The 24,967-nt window shown below is 47.9% G+C and overlaps 1 protein-coding gene across 1 annotated transcript in view; it reads left to right on the plus strand.

The window, feature by feature from the left end:
* LOC146076039 (chloride channel protein ClC-Kb-like) overlaps positions 1–24,967 on the plus strand; it is an 83,626-nt gene that overhangs the window by 31,894 nt on the left and 26,765 nt on the right. Inside the window, exons 2-8 of the mRNA XM_083185832.1 lie at positions 7,023–7,151; positions 12,046–12,174; positions 13,605–13,744; positions 17,258–17,335; positions 20,019–20,097; positions 22,416–22,541; positions 22,693–22,777. Coding sequence (XP_083041958.1) covers positions 7,023–7,151; positions 12,046–12,174; positions 13,605–13,744; positions 17,258–17,335; positions 20,019–20,097; positions 22,416–22,541; positions 22,693–22,777 — 766 coding nt within the window. The remainder of the gene's footprint in view (positions 1–7,022; positions 7,152–12,045; positions 12,175–13,604; positions 13,745–17,257; positions 17,336–20,018; positions 20,098–22,415; positions 22,542–22,692; positions 22,778–24,967) is intronic.

Consider the following 24,967-nt stretch of genomic DNA (forward strand, 5'->3'; position numbering starts at 1 on the left):
CAGCACTATATACAGACTTAAAAATGTCTTCCCAGCACCTCTCCTGAGCTGACTGACCCCCCCTCCCCTTCACTGGGGGGAAGGTCCACTCACTCAACACCTCACACCTCATCCTTTTGTGAGGAGATTCGCTCTCTGTGTCTGTGTGTGTGAATTGTGAAGGGGGGCACGTTTCTGCAAGGGGAATACCAGCAGGTCATTGTCCCCTGTCTTGGGAACATCCCAGCTCAGCTTTCCTGAGGTTAATATAGCTGAGTTTACCTGTGCTTCGCGGGCCCTCCCACCCTTCTGGTTGCACACAGCAGCTTCCCTACTAGCCACTGGCTCTATTCCTGGAACAACCCTCTCACTGTACCCAGGGGTATCTTTCCCACTTCCCAGGTATGGGGCAGCCTGTGCAGGGTTGATTCTCAGTTCTGCGTGGAAAGCCAAGCTTTCCATGGCAGTCCAGGACACCTTCCTGAGCCTGACCTTCCCTCCCAGACCCGCAGGTTCTGTGGCTGGGGTGGTGCCACTGAGGTTCTCAGGAGAGGCATCCGGTATCCAGTGATGCTGGAAAAATGCACTCTCTGGAGGATTCTCAGTGTCTGGAGGGAACCCCTGCTGTGTTCCTGTACCTGTGTTTGTGTGGCTACAGTAAGGAGGGGGGTTTGGGGGGAAAGCTGCAGTAAGGGACACTCTCTCCCTATCTGACAGGTCTACAGTGCACACAGGACCCACCGGGTCACTTATTATACCTGGTACCACATTTCCCACAGTAGCGCAAGACATCACATTATCAACAGTAACATCAATATCATAACCTGGGGAGACATCCTGCAATACCTGCAAATTAGCCTGTGCATCTTCCACAACACATGGGGCCCATCCTGCTGGCTTACAATTGCACCGTGGCAAAAACGCTATATCTGGATCCCATTGTCTCTGAGCAGGAATGGGGTTATCTGAGCATGTTGTCACCAGTAACTTATTGGCAGGTACATGCGCTGCCTGCAACCAACTCAGATCTGTCCCATTTGTGCAGTTAGCGACCCCTGGCACGATGTCACAACCAGACATCACTGGAAGAACAGGGTTAACGTCTGGCACAGCAACCTTAATGACATCACCATCAGCACTCCTACCACTGATGAGTGAGGGTGACTCATTCCCAACCAGATTAGGGCATTCCTTTAACCCCACAAACTGGCAAGGATTACCCACTATACCTGTCTCTAACTCACCCTCCACCTCCACCGAAGGTACGGCACTATCACAGATCATCCCAGGGGCTTCACACAAAATAACAACATTGCAATGTTCAGCATGGTTACATACTACCTGAGATGCATCATATGGTTCAGAAGGGTTAGCGACAGATATGTGTGGAGTTAATAAAAGTCCCACATCAGTAGTCCCACACATACTTGTGTGCATACAGTCAGAAAGTCCCATTCCTATTTCCGACATAGTCTCTTCCCTGCATACTTTCACTATGCAGTCAGAATACTCACTGGGCTCTTCTGGTGCTGTAGGGGATTTGTACTCTGCAGTCTCCCTGACTGCCACACATCCTACAGTCTCCCTGGTGCTAGCAGAGATGTCAGCTCTCTGAGCATCGGTGGTAGTGTCCAGGGCCAGCTCTTTACTCACAACCAAGCTGACACTCACTTGGCTTCCTCTGTCTGCTTCCCAGACAGGGAACTGTGCATGACGCGGTCCGGTGAAATTCGCGTCAGCGGTCATTTGGGACCTCTGTCCCTTGTTAGGCTCCCCATGATTGATAACAGAGTCCACGTCATGATCCAACACATTATTTACTTCCGCAGACAGTAAAAGTTCAGTACGAAGCCCATCTCCTGCTAACTCAGTAGCCACGGCAGATAAAGTCTCACGTAAAGGTTCGCCATCATGATGCCCTGTATCATCCTCCACTGGTTCACCAACAGCGATCAGGCCTCTGAGCCTCCCCAGCACCAACTGGTGTTCACGCTCAGCCTGACGCTCTGCAGCCTCTCGTACGGCTTTGCGCTCCGCAGCCTCTCTGTCCACAGTGGCTTTGCGCTCCGCAGCCTCTCTGTCCACAGTGGCTTTGCGCTCCGCAGCCTCTCTGTCCACAGTGGCTTTGCGCTCCGCAGCCTCTCTGTCGACAATGCCTTGGCAGAACTGCACCAGCTGCAAAGCGAATACGGGGTTCACATTCTTAATTTGCCTGATAACAGCTAGAAGGTCGCTCGGCAGTGTAGACTTGCTGGGTCCAGCAGAAGTGTTTGACCCTGGCGCGGAATCGTTTGTACTGTCCAGTGCTGACTGAGCCCCTGGGGTAGGATTGTCCATGGACTGGTTTCCTCCAGCAGCTAGAGTCCGATCGGCATCCACTAGTGCCTGAATCATACGTTTTCTACTCTGGCCAGACCAAGGGATATTCCTCTGCACACACACGACCGCCAGGTCATCTCTCCTCATCTGCTGGTAATCAGCCATCCGGAGTCTCACACTTGTCAAATAAAATGATAGGAAAGAAAAACAAGAGAAGGGAGGGAACAGAAATTGCATCCACTGTGTGACTTTTAAAACTATAGTAAAGCTCTGAGTTCTGATTCTGGTGATGTGGGTATTTCTCACAAAATTTTACCCACACTCACTTAAGTTCTTAAAGAGAAAAATGAATTCTCCACCCCACCGCTTGCCGCCAAATGTCACGGACCCACCGGTCGCCTGCTCCGATACGTCAATCTGAGCAGCGCCGGCCGTGACTGGGGTTTACTCAGGACACTCGGGTCCTTTCCTTGAGGTACACTGCCACCAGCCAAAACCTGATTTTAGCGCCTGAAACTGCGCAAGGGGCGGCTTGGCTCGCCCCTGACCACACAATACAAGATAACAATGGTAACGTTTTCCAGCCTTTCTCTCCTGAGGCTAATGAGTCTTAGGAACACAGAACCAGAACTGGGAATATGTATTATTTATTCCTAGAAATACTACAGAGCTTTAAACAAAATGGTTACAAGACATTACAATGATTTTAAAAGTACACAAGTTTTGAATGCAATTTCAGAAATAAAATAAAAAGAGAAAAATGACAGAACCGTATCTTACAATCCTGAAGTGGGGGGGTTCTCCACAAGAAATCTCTCGTCGCCTACAGCCTGATTGCTAGACCCCCAGGTAGTGACTCTGACTATAGGGAGAAAGGTCTTAGTTATACCTTGCAGGCTCCCTCATCCCTCCCACCCTTGGGATTCCACTCTTTCCATGCTGAAGGAGTGTGGAAGGTCCCTGGCAATGTACAGTCTGCTGTTTTCAAAGTGATTGATCCTCTTTCCTTGCATAGCAGACCCACTGATAAGAGATGTGAAGGAAGGGGACAAACTCTAACCTCTTCTTCTGGACCATGGTTTATGAGGGCTCAGATCTTATCTTACATCCTAACTCCGGAGGAGTCCACAGATGTCACACTGAGGAAATACAGGCCTCAAACTAAAACCAGGGTCACCTACAGTTTACATACAAGACATGTCCTGATTCCAATACTCACAGGAGACATAACTATTACACCAATATCAGACATACATTGATTGAACAGATAATCATAACAGGAGGCATACGTTAATTTGATCGATCACCTGATCTGATCGTTACAGATCCCCTTTCTCCAAGTCCACGGATGTTACTGGAGTTACAGTGGGAATAGAAGGGTGACTACAGGGAGCATGGGCACTTTAAATTTAAACGAGTGGCCAACTCCTCCCCTTCTACTTCCCCTCCCAGGCAGTCATTAGGATTGTGCCTGGAGAGAGCTGGAAGATAAAAACACACTTCCGAAGAGGAGGTTACACATAAACAGTATGCCGAGCTTAGCTCCATAGGGGTGGGCTCCCTCGTGGCCGATAGTCTCGGCCCACCACCATGTTGTACAGTATGCAGAGCTTAGCTCCATAGGGGTGGGCTCCCTCGTGGCCGATAGTCTCGGCCCACCACCATGTTGTACAGTATGCCGAGCTTAGCTCCATAGGGGTGGGCTCCCTCGTGGCCGATAGTCTCGGCCCACCACCATGTTGTACAGTATGCAGAGCTTAGCTCCATAGGGGTGGGCTCCCTCGTGGCCGATAGTCTCGGCCCACCACCATGTTGTACAGTATGCCGAGCTTAGCTCCATAGGGGTGGGCTCCCTCGTGGCCGATAGTCTCGGCCCACCACCATGTTGTACAGTATGCCGAGCTTAGCTCCATAGGGGTGGGCTCCCTCGTGCCCTGTCCCTGCGTCCCCATAATAATACATCTCGGCGGTATCAGATGATACCGCAATGCGATGCCCGGTGATGTCATCACGCCGGCATTGCAATATAATGATAAATACACCCCTATATCCCATTTGGATCCGGACCAGCCCCCACCCAGAAATCTTTTCCACACACCTTTCTGACTCTCACTAATACCACCAATATGGAGGATACTGCTGCTATGCGTTCCCCAAGTGGTCACACTGGGCAGTATTCAATGAGAAAAGTTCTCCGTGTTTTATGGAGAATTTTAGCTTTTTTCGCCTTGGACGGAGCATTTTGCTCTCCAAAAGTGAACCACCCTATTCAATGTGAAATATTCGCCGTCTTTCTAAGTGATTTTCGCCGTCTCTCTCCGTGTAGAAATTCTCCATCTTTTGATGGAGAGCTGGAATGTGAACTTTTAAACTAAAAGGTTTTTTTTTTTTAATTTTGGTGTAAAAAAATCAGGGTTTTTTTTCTGTGAAGGGGCATGTTATTTTTATTCATGTGCTTATAGCACATGAATATATATTTAATTTAAAAAAAAAATATTTATTTTCTTTTTTTTTTTTTTTTTTTTTACACAGTGCAGCCAGCAGGGGGCCGGAGCGCTTGAGCCGCTCATTACATATTCATATATTCACTGCACCCGATCGTTAATATGCACGAACGGGTGCAGTGAATACTGGGTCCCCCGCTGGCTATAGGGGGGGCAGCCTGTGCTGCCTGGGTCCCGGAGAGCCCCCCTCCCCTAAACATTCCTCCGTCCCCCGGCTCCCTGCCAGCTCCCTGCCGCGGACGCTCGTCCGCTGCAGGGGTTAAGACTCGCCGCGAGTGGCGGCGAGTCTTAACCACATTGAATACAGGGAGCAGGAGTGGCAGCGAGCCCTCCGAAACACGGAGAGTGCATGGAGAGCGAAATAAAACGCTCTCCATGCACGGAGAACTATGACATTGAATACTGCCCACTGTGGTAACTGACAGAGACACTGTTCTATTGGAGACTTATTTGTGGACTTTATTTCTGGCAGCATATCTAGGAACAGATCCTATGCAGTTACTATCAGAGGTGTTGCATATTTATCAGTTGATTTTCTGTGCTTTGTATTATTAAACTACCTTATGTTATTCGAAGTATCTCATTGGTGTATTAGCGCTACTTTTTCTTCTTTTTTTCTTGTATATTTGATTTGTGGGATTGCCCTTTAAGTAGCTACTTCACGTCACACCCCTTGTCAATGCCCCGTGTGATACCTGACCACTACATTAATCATAGAAATTGTGCACAAATTATAATTCCCAAACCCTATGAATGCTCCTGCCCCAATAGGCAGGGAATACCCAGGGACTCCCAAACCCTTTACAATAAGGGGACACTTATATACAAAGTGGTCCATAGACTCCGCCCCTAGACACTCCTCCCCTAGACACACCTCCCCTAGACACTCGGGAACGTTGAAATCTAATGCTGCTTTCACACCGCAAAACCTGCTCAGACCAGGTATTTAAAACGGTTTTTGAAACGGGTCAGAACAAGTTTAACCCCTTTCATGTAAATACCTGGTCTAAAGCAGGTTTGCGGTGTGAAAGCTATAGTGAAAAGCAGTAAAGCCCCCCGTCTACTATGCTCGGAGAGACGGCGCTGAGACACAGGCAGCAGCAGTGCAGGGTGTGCTGATGATGAGAGGGATAGAGAGCAGGCAGCCAGTGGTGCAGCTGATGCAGAGCGGGCATGGGGGCGCATGGTGAGGTGATGGGGGGCATCACCTCACCATGCATTCCCCTGCCCGCTCTCCATCAGCTGCACCGCTGGCTGCGCTCCGTCCCTCTCATCATCAGCACACCCTGTGGTGCTGCTGCTGCGGCCAATGTCGGACTGTCTCTCAGCACCGTCTCTCCCACCACCACCCCACCGCAGAGGCAGCGGGACATCCTCATCGTACTCCCGCTGCCCGCACTCCGCTGCTGCCCCGCTCCGGAACTGGTGAGACAGGGCAGACAGCCGCCTGCACCTCAGCCAGAGCCGCCCGTCCCCGCTCACCTCCTCGGTGCAGTGCAGCAGCCCCCGCTCTCACCCTGGGCAGGGCAGGACACAGTGCCCCGGGGTTGCAGGGACCCCCTGCCCCCAGCACGACCATTCCCTTCCCTGCGCTGGGGGGGGGGGAGGGAGGAGAATACCGTTTCAGACCCGTTCTAGGCACCAAATAAACGGGTCGGACCCTCCATATTTACTGTTTCCAAAGACCGTTTTTTTGGAAACGGTAAAATCACTCAGCACCTTTCAGACCGCACACATTACCGTTTTGAAACGGTAAAAACGGCAATAAAACGGTAAATATGTGCGGTCTGAAAGGGGCATAAGGCTCCCTCTACCATAAAGCCTCCATTGAAAGGAGATCCAAGCAGTGTCCCTAAATGTCAGTGGGATCTGCTGTGAATTCAACAGTTTGAACTGCACACACATTGCCGGGGCATGGAAGTAAGCCTGCGAGACCCTCTTCCCCAGCTCCTTTCTCCACAGATCTCTCACATCTTCCACTTCCACCATCTTTATGCACAGGATCACGTAACTAGGCCAAGGCCTAGAGTAGCGAGAGATCCATTCAGCGAAGCCATTTACCCATCAAGGGGGAGTCTCGAAAGAGAAACTACCAACATTTAGATTTAAAAAAGTTGTTGCAAAGAACACCATAGGGTTCCCCACTTTCTAGTCTCCCCTCAGCCCTCGATCTGTAAGTGACCATTATCAGTGTATACTCAGTATTACTCTCTATTGCAGCTGTGAGTCGGATGTTGCGGAATACCCTCCTGCGTTTCGGTGAGGATTGGATTTTCCTGTTTTTGCTGGGGATCACAATGGCAACAATCAGCTTCGGACTGGATGTGACTATCGCCAAGTTACAAAGACGTGAGTGTTGCTGACACTGATCTCTGTGACAAAGAATCTATCATCAATATGATAAACATTTATTATCACAGCAACGTTTCAATGCTAAGTACGCATTGCCATCAGGCTCACACAAACTACTCACCTCAATCCCTTAAGTACCCAGGTGTAAGTACCCAGTACAAACTACTCACCTTAATCCCTTAAGTACCCAGGTGTAAGTACCCAGTACAAACTACTCACCTTAATCCCTTAAGTACCCAGGTGTATATACCCAGTACAAACTACTCACCTTAATCCCTTAAATACCCAGGTGTAAGTACCCAGTAAAAACTACTAACCTTAATCCCTTAAATACCCAGGTGTAAATACCCAGTACAAACTACTAACCTTAATCCCTTAAGTACCCAGGTGTAAGTACCCAGTACAAACTACTAACCTTAATCCCTTAAATACCCAGGTGTAAGTACCCAGTACAAACTACTCACCTTAATCCCTAAAGTACCCAGGTGTAAGTACCCAGTACAAACTACTAACTACTACAAACTGCTAACATTAATCCCTTAAATACCCAGGTGTAAGTACCCAGTACAAACTACTAACCTTAATCTCTTAAATACCCAGGTGTAAGTACCCAGTACAAACTACTAAATAATACAAACTACTAACCTTAATCCCTTAAATACCCAGGTGTAAATACCCAGTACAAACTACTCAACTTAATCCCTTAAGTACCCAGGTGTAAGTACCCAGTACAAACTACTAACTACTACAAACTGCTAACCTTAATCCCTTAAATACCCAGGTGTAAGTACCCAGTACAAACTACTAACCTTAATCCCTTAAGTACCCAGGTGTAAGTACCCAGTACAAACTACTAACTACTACAAACTGCTAACCTTAATCCCTTAAATACCCAGGTGTAAGTACCCAGTACAAACTACTAACCTTAATCCCTTAAATACCCAGGTGTAAGTACCCAGTACAAACTACTAACCTTAATCCCTTAAGTACCCAGGTGTAAGTACCCAGTACAAACTACTAACCTTAATCCCTTAAATACCCAGGTGTAAGTACCCAGTACAAACTACTCACCTTAATCCCTAAAGTACCCAGGTGTAAGTACCCAGTACAAACTACTAACTACTACAAACTGCTAACATTAATCCCTTAAATACCCAGGTGTAAGTACCCAGTACAAACTACTAACCTTAATCCCTTAAATACCCAGGTGTATGTACCCAGTACAAACTACTAACCTTAATCCCTTAAGTACCCAGGTGTAAGTACCCAGTACAAACTACTAAATAATACAAACTACTAACCTCAATCCCTTAAATACCCAGGTGTAAGTACCCAGTACAAAGTACTAACTACTAACTACTTACTAGATTGTAAGCTCCTCCAAGTAGGGCCCTCTTCCCTCCTGTTGTCAAAGCCCACTTCTCTTCACATGTCACTCCCAGCTCTCCTTTACTCCAACACTCAGTGACCTTCTTCATACTCATCTCCATCATTGGCCTCAAGCCTCTAGTTGTATGTTGATTGGGTCCTCACTACTTACATTTAAGCTGTAATGTGTATTGAACTGTGGCGCTCTTTATTTGTACTGTATTTTTGATATTTATTCAATGTTATGCCAAGTTTTGTCTCCCTGTATTGTTCCTTTGTACGGCGCTGCGAAACACTTGTGGCGCCTTATAAATAAAATTATAATAATAATAATAATACTACAAACTACTCACCTTAATCCCTTAAGTACCCAGGTGTAAGTACCCAGTACAAACTACTAACTACTACAAACTACTAACCTTAATCCCTTAAGTACCCAGGTGTAAGTACCCAGTACAAACTACTAACTACTACAAACTACTAACCTTAATCCCTTAAACACCCAGGTGTAAGTACCCAGTACAAACTACTAACTACTACAAACTACTAACCTTAATCCCTTAAGTACCCAGGTGTAAGTACCCAGTACAAACTACTAACTACTACAAACTACTAACCTTAATCCCTTAAGTACCCAGATGTAAGTACCCAGTACAAACTACTAACTACTACAAACTACTAACCTTAATCCCTTAAGTACCCAGGTGTAAGTACCCAGTACAAACTACTAACTACTACAAACTACTAACCTTAATCCCTTAAGTACCCAGATGTAAGTACCCAGTACAAACTACTAACTACTACAAACTACTAACCTTAATCCCTTAAGTACCCAGGTGTAAGTACCCAGTACAAACTACTAACTACTACAAACTACTAACCTTAATCCCTTAAGTACCCAGGTGTAAGTACCCAGTACAAACTACTAACTACTACAAACTACTAACCTTAATCCCTTAAACACCCAGGTGTAAGTACCCAGTACAAACTACTAACTACTACAAACTACTAACCTTAATCCCTTAAGTACCCAGGTGTAAGTACCCAGTACAAACTACTAACTACTACAAACTACTAACCTTAATCCCTTAAACACCCAGGTGTAAATTCCCAGTACAAACTACTAACTACTACAAACTACTAACCTTAATCCCTTAAGTACCCAGATGTAAGTACCCAGTACAAACTACTAACTACTACAAACTACTAACCTTAATCCCTTAAGTACCCAGGTGTAAGTTCCCAGGACAAACTACTAACTACTACAAACTACTAACCTTAATCCCTTAAGTACCCAGGTGTAAGTACCCAGTACAAACTACTAACTACTACAAACTACTAACCTTAATCCCTTAAGTACCCAGGTGTAAGTACCCAGTACATACTACTAACTACTACAAACTACTAACCTTAATCCCTTAAGTACCCAGGTGTAAGTACCCAGTACATACTACAAACTACTAACCTTAATCCCTTAAGTACCCAGGTGTAAGTACCCAGTACATACTACTAACTACTACAAACTACTAACCTTAATCCCTTAAGTACCCAGGTGTAAGTACCCAGTACAAACTACTAACTACTACAAACTACTAACCTTAATCCCTTAAGTACCCAGGTGTAAGTACCCAGTACATACTACTAACTACTACAAACTACTAACCTTAATCCCTTAAGTACCCAGGTGTAAGTACCCAGTACATACTACTAACTACTACAAACTACTAACCTTAATCCCTTAAGTACCCAGTACAAACTACTAACTACTACAAACTACTAACCTTAATCCCTTAAGTACCCAGGTGTAAGTACCCAGATGTAAGGTGTTTCATCAAACCCCAGGAGATGCGCACACAAATGACATCATCGCAATGTATATTGCGAGAGGACGCAGCTTCTGACATAAATATATGAATAATAAAAGGAAATAATATTGATGTCAGAGGCTGCGTCTTCTCGCGATATACAATGCGATGATGTCACTTTGTGCCAGTTCAGCTGGTACTGTATAATCAGACATAGGACACTGCACCTCCCAGCATTACCACTGGCCTGGAGAATGCTCCCAAACACCAGTGATAGTGGGTTCCCCACCCTGCCAGCCTGCATACATTCTATTACATACACATTATGGGAAAATTTATGAGTTTATATACCTTTGTTGGGTCTCAGCTGATAGACCTTTGCCTTCCATTTTAATAAATTATGCCCTTCTAATATTTCATGCATTAAACACTTAAAGGAATATTTCAGATGGTACGAATGCACGTAGTCATACCCATCCGATGTAAAATACGGCTGGTAAGGTAATTTAATTGGGAGATTTGTCATATTTATATACAGCAAGCTCAGCCGAGTCCCGGTGTAAATGAATACACCATAGATAGAATACGGCAATATATGGCTCATTTACTATCATTCGTACTACTGAATTCTGCCGGTAATTCTACAGAAAATACGGCTGGAAAATACTCCTCATTTTCCAGGTGTATTTGGCTGAAGCCTGCACAGATCAGTCAGATCACACATATCACTCGTATCAGTCAGATCAGTCAGATCCGTCAGATCTCACATATCACTCGTATCAGTCAGAACCGTGCTGGCTTCTCTGTGTAAATAATAGGAAAATTAAATAAATAATAATAAAAAAAATTGGCATGGGGACCCCCTCCCCACAAGCATAACCAACCCCGAGCTCATTAAACCGGGGGCCCTTATTCTGGTTCGTGCGGTACGGCCCGCGTGCGGCCGTACCGCCGATGTTTTCCGTCTGCACATGCGCAGAGGTCAATCTGCGCATGTGCAGGCGAATTCGCCGCACATAACGTTAGTACGCCGCAAAGGGGGCGTATAGGGGCGTGAGGGGCTTCATGCCCTCATTTCCCTATGTATACGCCCCGCGTTTCATGGGCGTTCCCATGCAAACGCGGGGCGTACGCATGGTAATGAGGCCATGACGCAACTCATGGGGGCGGAAAGCTGACGTCGCCGGATGTCAGCTTTCAGCCCCCATACAAGCTACCACACGGACGATTGTCCGTGTGGTCTCAGCTTGCGGGAGCTGCCGCGGCGTGCGGACCTGCCTTCGATGGTCGACGACCATCGAATGCAGGGGGCAGCTCCCACCATGGTGGAGGCGTACGCCTCCACCATTTTCATGCGGATCGGCAGCCGTCCGTGTACGGACGGCCGTGCCGATCCGTCTTGTAGGCGGGGATTCGTCTGGTGCGGTCGGAGCCGCATATGCGGCTCGACCGCACCAACCAGAATAAGGGCCCCTGATTGGATAAATACAGACAAAAAAAGAGTTAAAAAGTGTCAAAAATAGATATTGGGTTCTGTAGTAGAACAAAAAGGCCCAGCAAGCCTCCCATACATGCTGGAATTGGAGAACCACAAGTCCAAGCATAAGGGTCATTAATGGGTCCGTCCATGTACAATAAGATGGAGATGGAGTGATGGCAGATAAACACATTAATGTCTCCATCCTGTCTCCCCTCTCTGTATCTTCCTGGGCCTGAAGTCAATCTGTGGGTGTACGACGCTCTGGAACAGTACAGGTACCTGCAGTACTTCTCCTGGGTCCTGTATCCTACAATACTAATGACTGTATCAGCCGCAGTCGCCAAATACATCGCTCCACAAGCTGCAGGTAAGTGATACTATAGCTAGGAACATAGGGAGGTAGGGAGTCACAGAGGGGACGCCGCAGAGAAGGGAGTCACAGAGGGGACACAGGGAGGTAGGGAGTCACAGAGGGGACGCCGCAGAGAAGGGAGTCACAGAGGGGACACAGGGAGGTAGGGAGTCACAGAGGGGACGCCACAGAGAAGGGAGTCACAGAGGGGACACATGGGAGAAGAGCGTCACGGGGGGGGGGGGGGGGGACAGCGGGTAAGGGACTCACAGAGGGAACACAGCAGGGAAGGGAGTCACAGAGGGGACACAGAGAGGTAGGGAGTCACAGAGGGGACGCCGCAGAGAAGGGAGTCACAGAGGGGACACAGGGAGGTAGGGAGTCACAGAGGGGACACAGGGAGGTAGGGAGTCACAGAGGGGACGCCGCAGAGAAGGGAGTCACAGAGGGGACACAGGGAGGTAGGGAGTCACAGAGGGGACGCCGCAGAGAAGGGAGTCACAGAGGGGACACATGGGAGAAGAGCGTCACGGGGGGGGGGGGACAGCGGGTAAGGGACTCACAGAGGGAACACAGCAGGGAAGGGAGTCACAGAGGGGACACAGGGAGGTAGGGAGTCACAGAGGGGACGCCGCAGAGAAGGGAGTCACAGAGGGGACACAGGAGGTAGGGAGTCACAGAGGGACGCCGCAGAGAAGGGAGTCACAGAGGGGACACAGGGAGGTAGGGAGTCACAGAGGGGACACAGGAGGTAAGGAGTCACAGAGGGGACGCCGCAGAGGAGGGAGTCACAGAGGGGACACAGGGAGGTAGGGAGTCACAGAGGGGACGCCGCAGAGAAGGGAGTCACAGAGGGGACACAGGGAGGTAGGGAGTCACAGAGGGGACGCCGCAGAGAAGGGAGTCACAGAGGGGACACAGGGAGGTAGGGAGTCACAGAGGGGACACAGGGAGGTAGGGAGTCACAGAGGGGACGCCGCAGAGAAGGGAGTCACAGAGGGGACACAGGGAGGTAGGGAGTCACAGAGGGGACACAGGGAGGTAGGGAGTCACAGAGGGACGCCGCAGAGAAGGGAGTCACAGAGGGGACACATGGGAGAAGAGCGTCACGGGGGGGGGGGGGGGACAGCGGGTAAGGGACTCACAGAGGGAACACAGCAGGGAAGGGAGTCACAGGGGGACACAGCAGGGAAGGGAGTCACAGAGGGGACACAGCAGGGAAGGGAGTCACAGGGGGACACAGCAGGGAAGGGAGTCACAGGGGGGACACAGCAGGGAAGGGAGTCACAGGGGGGACACAGCAGGGAAGGGGGTCACAAAGGGGACACAGGGGGGGGGAGGGGGTCATAGAGGGTACACAGAGGGGAAGGGGGTCACAAAGGGGACACACCTCAGCCATGCAGTGTGAAACAAGGAGAAGAGCTGACAATGATCATTTGTTACAGGATCCGGAATCCCAGAGATAAAGGTCACCTTGCGGGGAGTTGTCCTGGATGAATTTTTCACCTTCCGCACATTTATTGCCAAATTAATTGGTGTGACCTGCACACTGGCTGCGGGCAGCACAATATTCTTGGGGAAAGTGGTAAGTATTGCTACATAGATAGAGGTGTAGTTACCAGAGCGTGTGTGTGTGTGGGAGGGGGGGGGGGGGGGGGGAGTACAGGAATAGTAGTGAGCATATGTCCCTCTTCCCAGAGCCAGAAAGTTGGGGGGTATGTGGAGGTGTAGTGACAGAGCTGTGTGTGTGGTCAGTACAGGAATAGTGGTGAGATACAGGACAGGATGGAGGTGTAGTGACAGAGCTGTGTGTATGTGGGGACAGTACAGGAATAGTAGAGATACAGGACAGGATGGAGGTGTAGTGACAGAGCTGTGTGTGTGTGTGGTCAGTACAGGAATAGTAGAGAGATACAGGACAGGATGGAGGTGTAGTGACAGAGCTGTGTGTGTGAGGTCAGTACAGGAATAGTAGAGATACAGGACAGGATGGAGGTGTAGTGACAGAGCTGTGTGTGGGGTCAGTACAGGAATAGTAGAGATATACAGGACAGGATGGAGGTGTAGTGACAGAGCTGTGTGTGTGGGGACAGTACAGGAATAGTAGATATACGGGACAGGATGGAGGTGTAGTGACAGAGCTGTGTGTGTGGGGTCAGTACAGGAATAGTAGAGCGATACAGGACAGGATGGAGGTGTAGTGACAGAGCTGTGTGTGTGGGGGGTCAGTACAGGAATAGTAGTGAGATACAGGACAGGATGGAGGTGTAGTGACAGAGCTGTGTGGGGACAGTACAGGAATAGTAGAGAGATACAGGACAGGATGGAGGTGTAGTGACAGGCCTGTGTGTGTGGGGACAGTACAGGAATAGTAGTGAGATACAGGACAGGATGGAGGTCAGTGGCAAACGCAGGATTTTCAGAAGGGGGTTTCCAGAGGGGCGGAGCAAAGCACAGAGATGGACACTTAGGTGCCCCAGTATTCGCCGGGTCAGTTAAAGTATTATAGATAGACCAAATGTATATAAATAATAATAATAATACAATTTTCTGGTGGGAGGACAGCTTGCTTGACTGCAGATATCTCCAGTTCCCAGAAAAAAAAATCTTAGATTTTAATGGAATTAAAAACTAGAGAATCCCACCTACCAAATGGTATTGGGGACTCGGGGATCAATGTTCAGGAGGCAGAGCAATCTGCCAACGAGAATATAAAACTACATACCAGGTGTGTGGAGCTGGAGCAGTAACCAGCTGCTGGAAGGCTGATATCTCTGGTTCTGGGCACAGTAGAGACAAGCTTCTAGTGTCCATCAAAGGGAGAGAGTCCCAGCTTTTGGAATATACCCTCAGAAAAACTAAGTCAGACAGAACCTGAAATATCTGACTGGGAAGAGCAATTAACAGGCTTGGATGGGGACCACTGCTTTGAAGTCAGATATCTCCAGTTCCCAAGCGCCGATTTTTAAAATTCTTGTACCTATGGAAAGAGGGGGGGTTTCTGGGTACTCAAAACCCCCCCCCTGCGTGCGCTACTGGAGGTGTAGTGACAGAGCTGTGGGTGGGGGGGGGGGACAGTACAGGAATAGCAGAGGTACAGGACAGGATGGAGGTGTAGTGACAGAGCTGTGTGTGTGTGGGGTCAGTACAGGAATAGCGGTGAGATACAGGACAGGATGGAGGTGTAGTGACAGAGCTGTGTGTATGTGGGGACAGTACAGGAATAGTAGAGATACAGGACAGGATGGAGGTGTAGTGACAGAGCTGTGGGGGGGAGGGGACAGTACAGGAATAGCAGAGGTACAGGACAGGATGGAGGTGTAGTGACAGAGCTGTGTGTGTGTGGGGGGGGGGGTCAGTACAGGAATAGAAGAGATACAGGACAGGAAGGAGGTGTAGTGACAGAGCGGTGTGTGTGTGGGGACAGTACAGGAATAGTAAAGAGATACAGGACAGGATGGAGGTGTAGTGACAGAGCTGTGTGTGTGGTCAGTACAGGAATAGTAGAGAGATACAGGACAGGATGGAGGTGTAGTGACAGCTGTGTGTGTGGGATCAGTACAGGAATAGTAGAGAGATACAGGACAGGATGGAGGTGTAGTGACAGAGCTGTGTGGGGTCAGTACAGCATACCTCCCAACTTCTGCGTTGGGGAAATAGGGACACTCGCGCGGCGAAGCCGCGGGAGCGCCCGAAAAGGGGGTGGGGCGTATGCAAATGACGGTGTGTTTTATGCTAATTAGCCGCAACCTCATTTTCATACGAGAATTGACGCTGTGCGCATGCGCACAGCGTCTATTCTATTAGATTGGGGGGTCTCCCAACTGCCACCCCCCGCAGCGGGACAATGCCTGCCGCGGGTGGGACAGCGGGACAGGACCCGAAAATCGGGACTGTCCCGCTGTAATCGTGACAGTTGGGAGGTATGGTACAGGAATAGTAGATATAGGGGACAGGATGGAGGTGTAGTGACAGAGCTGTGTGTGTGGGGTCAGTACAGGAATAGTAGAGAGATACAGGACAGGATAGAAGTGTAGTGACAGAGCTGTGTGTGTGTGCGGTCAGTACAGGAATAGTAGTGAGATACAGGACAGGATGGAGGTGTAGTGACAGAGCTGTGTGTGTGTAGGGAAAGTACAGGAATAGTAGAGAGATACAGGACAGTATGGAGGTGTAGTGACAGAGCTGTGTGTGTCTGTGTCATACATGCATACCTCCCAACTTTCGGAGATCTGCAGGCGGGACGTTGCTGCCGCGTGCCGGAGGCGTGCCGAAATTTTCGGGGGCGTGGCCTAATTTGGGGCGTGGCCTATACGTGCGGCTCTTCCGTGAGGCCACGCCCCCATTTTGCCGCTATGGGGGCATGACCCAGAGGCTCTGTGAGCCTCTAGCCATGCCCCAAGCCCTCTGGCTGCGGGAATAGACGCTGTGCGCACAGCGTTTATTCCCCGCTGCTTAGCAGCTGACAGGGGGGACTCCCAACAGCCCCCCCACACCGCGGGACACTGCCGCCCGCAGGTGGGACATCGGGACAGGCCCTGACAATCGGGACTGTCCCGATAAAATCGGGACTGTTGGGAGGTATGTACATGCCGACTTTTTTATACTCCTATAGGAGAAGTCCGGAGAGGAGTGAAAGGAGGGCTGGACGAGGCTTCGTTTTGTGGGCGGGGCGAGGCTGACGTCACCAAGCCCCCCCACCCACGACCGGCAGCCGCATTAATTATCGGGTCCGTGGCTGGGGGGAGGGGTTAAAATGCAGCGAAATGCCGCAATTCGTGTCATTTTAGCCAAGCCCCCTCCCCACGGACCCGCGAAATTCGGACATCTTTACCGCAAGGAAGGGGAGAGCAGGGGCTGTTGCTACAATGCGGGAGACTTGCCCCCCTTCCCGGGGGGCCGGGAGGGGGACCCGATTTGCAGGCCCCCCCCGGCCATTCTGGGAGGGTAGGCAAGTATGGTCTGTGTGTGTGTGTGTGTGGGGGGGGGGGGGGTCAGTATGGAGTGATACAGAACAAGATAGAGGTGGGGTTATGTAGGGGTGGGAAGGAAATGTTAAAATTGTAGTAATTTAGGTTTATCTTCATCTCTTCCAAAGGGACCATTTGTGCACATGGCAACTATACTCGCTACTCTCCTAGGAAAAGTCATGGTCAAACTTGTTGGTGCAATAGAGGTAAATTTGTTGGTCCAAAAAAGAGGTCACCGACCCTATAACTTATAGGTATCCTGTGTGTGTGTGACACTATTATCCCATCAGAGGAGACACTGACCCTATAACTTATAGGTATCCTATGTGTGTGTGTTACACTATTATCCCATCAGAGGGGACACTGACCCTATAACTTATAGGTATCCTGTGTGTGTGTGACACTGTTATCCCATCAGAGGGGACACTGACCCTACAACTTATAGGTATCCTGTGTGTGTGACACTATTATCCCATCAGAGGGGACACTGACCCTATAACTTATAGGTATCCTGTGTGTGTGTGTCACTATTATCCCATCAGAGGGGACACTGACCCTATAACTTATAGGTATCCTGTGTGTGTGACACTATTATCCCATCAGAGAGGTCACTGACCCTATAACTTGTAGGTATCCTGTGTGTGTGTGACACTGATATCCCATCAGAGGGGACACTGACCCTATAACTTATAGCTATCCTGTGTGTGTGTGTGTGTGTGTGTGTGTGACACTATTATCCCATCAGAGGGGACACGGACCCTATAACGTATAGGTATCCTGTGTGTGTGACACTATTATCCCATCAGAGGGGTCACTCACCTTATAACTTATAGGTATCTTGTGTGTGTGTGACACTATTATCCCATCAGAGGGGTCACTCACCCTATAACTTATAGGTATCCTGTGTGTGTGACACTATTATCCCATCAGAGGGGACACAAACCATATAACGTATAAGTATCCTGTGTGTGTGACACTATTATCCCATCAGAGGGGACACTGACCATATTACTTATAGGTATCCTGTGTGTGTAACACTATTATCCCATCAGAGTGGACACTGACCTTATAACTTATAGGTATCCTGTGTGTGTGACACTATTATCCCATCAGAGAGGACACTGACCCTAAAACTTATAGGTATCCTGTGTGTGTGTGTGTGTGTGTGTGTGTGTGTGTGTGTGTGTGTGTGTGTGTGTGAGACACTATTATCCCATCAGAGGGGGCACTAATCCTATAATTTATAGGTATCCTGTGTGTGTGACACTATTATACCATCAGAGGGGACACTGACCCTATAACTTATAGCTATCCTGTGTGTGTGACACTATTATCCCATCAGAGGGGACACGGACCCTATAACGTGTAGGTATCCTGTGTGTGTGTGACACTATTATCCCATCAGAGGGGACACGGACCCTATAACGTATAGGTATCCTGTGTGTGACACTATTATCCCATCAGAGGGGTCACTCACCCTATAACTTATAGGTATCTTGTGTGTGTGACACTATTATCCCATCAGAGGGGTCACTCACCCTATAACTTATAGGTATCCTGTGTGTGTGACACTGTTATCCCATCAGAGGGGACACGAACCCTATAATGTATAGGTATCCTGTGTGTGTGACACTATTATCCCATCAGAGGGATCACTGACCCTATAACTTATAGGTATCCTGTGTGTGTGTGTGTGTGTGTGTGTGTGTGTGTGTGTGACACTATTATCCCATCAGAGGGGACACTGACCATATTACTTATAGGTATCCTGTGTGTGACACTATTATCCCATCAGAGGGGACACTGACCCTATAACTTATAGCTATCCTGTGTGTGTGTGACACTATTATCCCATCAGAGGGGACACGGACCCTATAACATATAGGTATCCTGTGTGTGTGACAATATTATCTCATCAGAGGGGTCACTCACCCTATAACTAATAGGTATCTTGTGTGTGTGTGTGTGTGTGTGTGTGTGTGTGTGTGTGTGTGTGTGTGACACTATTATCCCATCAGAGGGATCACTGACCCTATAACTTATAGGTATCCTGTGTGTGTGTGTGACACCATTATCCCATCAGAGGGGACACTGACCATATTACTTATAGGTATCCTGTGTGTGTAACACTATTATCCCATCAGAGGGGACACTGACCCTATAACTTATAGGTATCCTGTGTGTGTAACAATATTATCCCATCAGAGGGGACACTGACCCTATAACTTATTGGTATCCTGCGTGTGTGTGTGACACTATTATCCCATCAGAGGGGTCACTGACCCTATAACTTATAGGTTACCTGTGTTTGTGTGTGTGTCACTATTATCCCATCAGAGGGGACACTGACCCTATAACTTATAGGTATCCTGTGTGTGTGACACTATTATCCCATCAGAGAGGTCAATGACCCTATAACTTATAGGTATCCTGTGTGTGTGTGACACTATTATCCCATCAGAGGGGACACTGACCCTATAACTTATAGGTAACCTGTGTGTGTGTGTGTGTGTGTGTGTGTGTGTGTGTGTGTGACACTATTATCCCATCAGAGGGGCCACTGACCCTATAACTTATAGGTATCCTGTGTGTGTGTAACACTATTATCCTATCAGAGGGGACACTGACCCTATAACTTATAGGTACCATGTGTGTGTGATACTATTATCCCATCAGAGGGGGCACTGACCCTATAACATATTGGTATCCTGTGCGTAAGACACTATTATCCCATCAGAGGGGACACTGACCCTATAACTTATAGGTATCCTGTGTGTGACACTATTATCCCATCAGAGTCCATATCTGAGGGATCAGACTCTGCAGTAATACCCAAGTAATTTGGCAATGCCCCTGCACAGATCCCTGCAATGTGTCCTCTTCTTGCAGAATCCGGGCAGGAAGTATGAGCTGTTGATAGCCGGAGCCGCAGTGGGCGTGGCGTGCTGCTTTGTTGCTCCCGTAGGAGGTAGGTTGTCCATTCCAGTCAGACAAGATAGTCTTGTCTGAGTCCTCTGGTTGTGCTAGATAGTTGACAAGCTATTTAACAAGCTCTGACAAACTTACATCCATTGCCCAATGGCATCTGGAGATGGCATTTGGCCACTTGCCTGAGTGGAGCATCTGAGCTGCTTGGTTAGTGTATTCTGGTGCCCATTGAAGGATACTCTTTGGCTTCCTTGTAGTTCTGGATTTATGATTGCTGGATGATCTGGATAGAGTTTGTTCAAGAGTTTGATAAACTCTGCAAATTCCTGCACCTCTATATTCTTCAGATGGATCTGCGGAAATGATGGTTCCTAGATAACAGGTAGAAAGTTGCAGGCAACTCCAGAGATCAGTGGTCATTCTGAAGCTGTAAATCTCTTCAGATTTCCATTGAACTCTCCCCTAGGAATCTGACATGACCCTGGGCTAAATGTTCACTCTATTCCCTTCAGATACATCTAACCAGTTTTATGATAAACCCCTGACAGCTTCAGATCAGATGGATCTTTGGGGCAGCACGTAAGATTTTTTGGTCAGATGGTCCTGAGACTCAGCCGCACATCTGATCTGAGAGAGCTCAGATTTGGGCTTTTCCCTTTAGATCGGTCAGCCAGATCCATCTGAATCTGAAGAAAACAGGCCAAGTCTGCCTAGTGGATGGGGCCCTTCAAATATTACTGATAAAGACAATGGACTCACTCATTGGCTGAGACAAAAACACCCTTAGGGCAGATCCTATTAAGTTCCAAACTGTTCCTGTTACCTTGACAATGGGGAGTCTTCATTCTGAAAGGAATTTAATCCTTTGTTAGAAAGATCCTATTGTGGGAAACCCTCAGCTGTCCAAACATATCCCTACCATCTATGGGCTTGCAGGTCAGATTGGCCCTCATAGAGGCTACAGAATTGGTCACTAAATACCTGATCAATACAAAGACTTTACCATATCGTCTGGAAGAAATAAACAGATGTTCCTCTTGCACGTAGGGAAAATTAGGTACTCTTTACTTAGAAGGGCGCCCACGATTTTGATCGTGGGCATCGTTAGTAAAAAATCTCGGGCAGATTTCCCATAGGGATCAATGTTAAATGTCTCAATTGACCCAATTTTCCTGTTCAATGCCTCAATTGACCCGATTTTTCCATAGGAAACAATGTTAAATGGCCCATATAGGCACCCTGAAGTGTATAATGGCCACCCGAATTGTTAACGCCACCCCACGATCAACGTCAACCCGATGCGTGGCGAGCGCAGCGAGCCCGCGAGGGGCGGCGGTACGCGTCCTACGACCTTTTCATACCCCCACTATCCACGTCGGCGTGGAGTTGAGAATAGAAAGTGTGGCGAGCGCAGCGAGCCACCGAGCCCGAAGCGTGGCGAGCGCAGCGAGCCCCGCGAGGGTACGCGGACAGCTGTGAAGCCCGCGAGGGGACGCGGATACCTCGCTGCGCTCGCCACGCTTCGGGCTCGGTGGCTCGCTGCGCTCGCCACACTTTCTATTCTCAACTCCACGCCGACGTGGATAGTGGGGGTATGAAAAGGTCGTAGGACGCGTACCGCCGCCCCTCGCGGGCTCGCTGCGCTCGCCACGCTTCGGGTTGACGTTGATCGTGGGGTGGCGTTAACAATTCGGGTGGCCATTATTCACTTCAGGGTGCCTATTTGGCCTCTGTGGCCCATTTAACATTGTTTCCTATGGAAAAATTGGGTCAATTGAGGCATTGAACAGGAAAATCGGGTCAATTGAGACATTTAACATTGTTCCCTATGGGAAATCTCGGGCATCTCGTCTGTCGCATCGCACCTGATTTTTTAGTGCATTCAATGCCCGAGATGGCCGAGATGGGCGCCCTTCTAAGTAAAGAGTACCGAAAATTATTTTGGGACTTGAAGAAAGGTGTCTTCTTAGCCCAAAATGACTGCTTCTTCTAAGATGTTGCCTTATCTGTCTTTTCTGCTTTAGTAGAAGAAGCTCTAAGGAGCATGTCTAAGATCCACAATTAACTGGTGTGCTGCCTTCACCATTCTGCTTAGGGCTTCCCATGCTGAAGGTGGCCACAGTCTCCTTGGCTTGGGACCAGTTCAGAAGAAGAGAGGTCACTCCTCACCCATTATGGAGCTCTCAAGCTGAGTTTATGGGATAAGATGTTACACAATGGGGTCTGTGTAACCATTATTGAGGTTGTTATCATTCATCGCGTCCTGCCTTAGAGAAAAAGGCAGTATATCATATTTTAGGAGGGCAAAGTGGTAAGTGGCATGAGTGGCTAACTCCAAGCTGTTTCCTGCTCCACCAGGTGTCCTGTTCAGTGTGGAGGCAACGGCTACGCATTTCGCCATCAGGGATTACTGGCGAGGCTTTTTCGCAGCTACATGTGCAGCATTAATGTTTCGTCTGCTGGCCGTGATTAATAGGGAGAGAGGTGAGTCCTGTTTATCATGGTATTGTGGGGGCTTGGGTACATCGATGGGTTGTCTACATGTGTGAGATGGGCATCCCATACCATCAGTGGCAGAAGTGGACTGACTGCAGAAAACAGCATTCACCTGTTCTCTCTCTCACCCTCCTCCCAGAGACTGTTGCGGTTCTCTTTAGCACAAGCTGGAGGGTAGAATTCCCCTTTGACCTCCCTGAATATCTGTCCTACGCCATCTTAGGGTGAGTATCTGCGGTTATTGCTGCCCTCGACAAGTCTATCCTCACTTTGTGAATAACCTGCATTTCGCCATGTAAAGAATATTTTCTATGGAAGATGGAGGTTTAGAAAGAGTCTGAGATCCATGACAACAATCCATTATTATTATTATTATTATTATTATTATAGATAAGGCAGAAATAGGTTATTATTCTCGACCATAGAGCAGGTCTCTAAGCTTGTGCATTGAGAGAGCCATATCACTATGCCTCTGCTAAGGTAAAACACGTGGAAGACCAGAGGTGGAAACACTGCATGAACAGACGTCATGCTATGTATAAATGCTGTGTAATATGTCGACATTGTGTAAATAAAGGCTCATAAAGGATATGTTGTCCATAGCTGGAGTCAGCACTTGTGGTGTAGAGTATAGTTGCACCATCTGACTGCTTTTATTACCAATCCAGTACCATAGACACAAAGTCCAGTATTGCAGCAGTTGTCACTTATATACTTCTACTAAGGCTGACGCATACACTACCATTCAAAAGTTTGGGGTCATTTAGAAATGCCCTTATTTTTGATCGAAATGCACTGGGGTTTTTTTCAATGAAGATAACATTAAATGAATCAGAAATACCCTCTATACATTGTTACTGTGGTAAATGACTAGCTGCAAACGTCTGGTTTTTAAAGGTACATTGTGTTTGGTAATCGCATAGAAGACTAATGGGTTAGAAAACCCTTGAAAACCCTTGTGCAATTATGTCAGCACAGCTGAAAATGGGTTTTCTCATTAGAGAAGCTACAAAACTGGCCTTTCTTTGAGCTAGTTGAGTATCTGGAACATCACATGTGTGGGTTCTCTCAAAAAGTCCAGAAAAAGAAAACTCGACAGTCTATTCTTGTTCTTCTATAATGAAAACTGAACATTTCCTTCAATGGTGTGTACTTTTCCCTTCAGAGAACAGCACAAACAGACTCTAACCAGAGTAAAAAGAGTAAAAAGTGGGAGGCCTAAGTGCACAACTAAGCAAAAATACAAGTACTTTAGAGTCTCTAGTTTTAAAAATGGATGCTTCACTGGTCCTCAACTGGCAGCTTCATTAAATGGTACCCGAAAACCCCAGTATCAACGTCTACAGTGAAGAGGCAACTCCGGAATGCTGGCCTTCTAGGCAGAGTGGAAAAAGCCATATCTGAGACTGGCCAATAGAAGGAAAAGATTAATATGGGAAAAAGAACACAGATATTGGACAGAGGAAGATTGGAATAGGGTTATGGACAGACGAATGGAAGTTTCAGGTGTTTGGATCACAAAGAAGAACATTTGTGAGACACAGAACAAGTGTAAAGATGCTGGAAGACTGCCTGACGCCACCTGTCAGCATGGTGGAGGTAATGTGATGGTCTGCGGCTGCTTTGGTGCTGGGAAAGAGGAAGATTTGTACAAGGTAAAAGGGATTTTGTATAAGGAAGACTATCACTCTATTTTGCAATGCCATGCTATACCTTGGGGATAGCGCTTGATTGAAGCCAATTTCCTCCTCCAACAGGACAATGACCCAAAGCACACCTCCAAATTATACCAGAACTAATTAATGAAGAAGCAGGCATCTGGTATTCTGCCTGTAATGGAGTGGCCAGCGCAGTCACCAGATCTCACCCCCATTGAGCTGCTGTGGGAGCAGCTTGACCGTATGGTACACAAGAAGGGCAACTAAAATGGTTCATGGCCTACATCACAAAACTTACCTGGATAGACTAAAAGATCTTAACATGTATAGTTTGGAGCAGAGAAGGGAAAGGGGGGACATGATAGAAATCTTCAAATATATCAAGGGTTTTAACATAGTACAGGTGGGAAATTTTCTTCAAAGGAAAACAAGTAATAAAACACGAGGACATGCACTGAAACTGGAGGGAGGTAGGTTCAGGGGAAATGTTAGAAAGAATTACTTCACAGAAAGGGTAGTGGATAAGTGGAATAGCCTCCCATCAGAGGTGGTAGAGGCTAAGACAGTAGAACAATTTAAACATGCTCGGGATAGGCATATGAATATCCTTACAAAGAAATAAGGATTAAAAAGGGTTGAGTTTACCTGAAGGGTAAAAAAGGGGCAGACTAGATGGGCCAAATGGTTCTTATCTGCCGTCAAATTCTATGTTTCTATGTAAGTGTACATCAGGCCAATCCAACTTGTGGGAGGGTG

Source organism: Crinia signifera, chromosome 4 (genome assembly GCF_055691185.1).
Source record: "Crinia signifera chromosome 4, ASM5569118v1, whole genome shotgun sequence".
In the NCBI taxonomy this organism is placed as follows: Eukaryota; Metazoa; Chordata; class Amphibia; order Anura; family Myobatrachidae; genus Crinia; species Crinia signifera.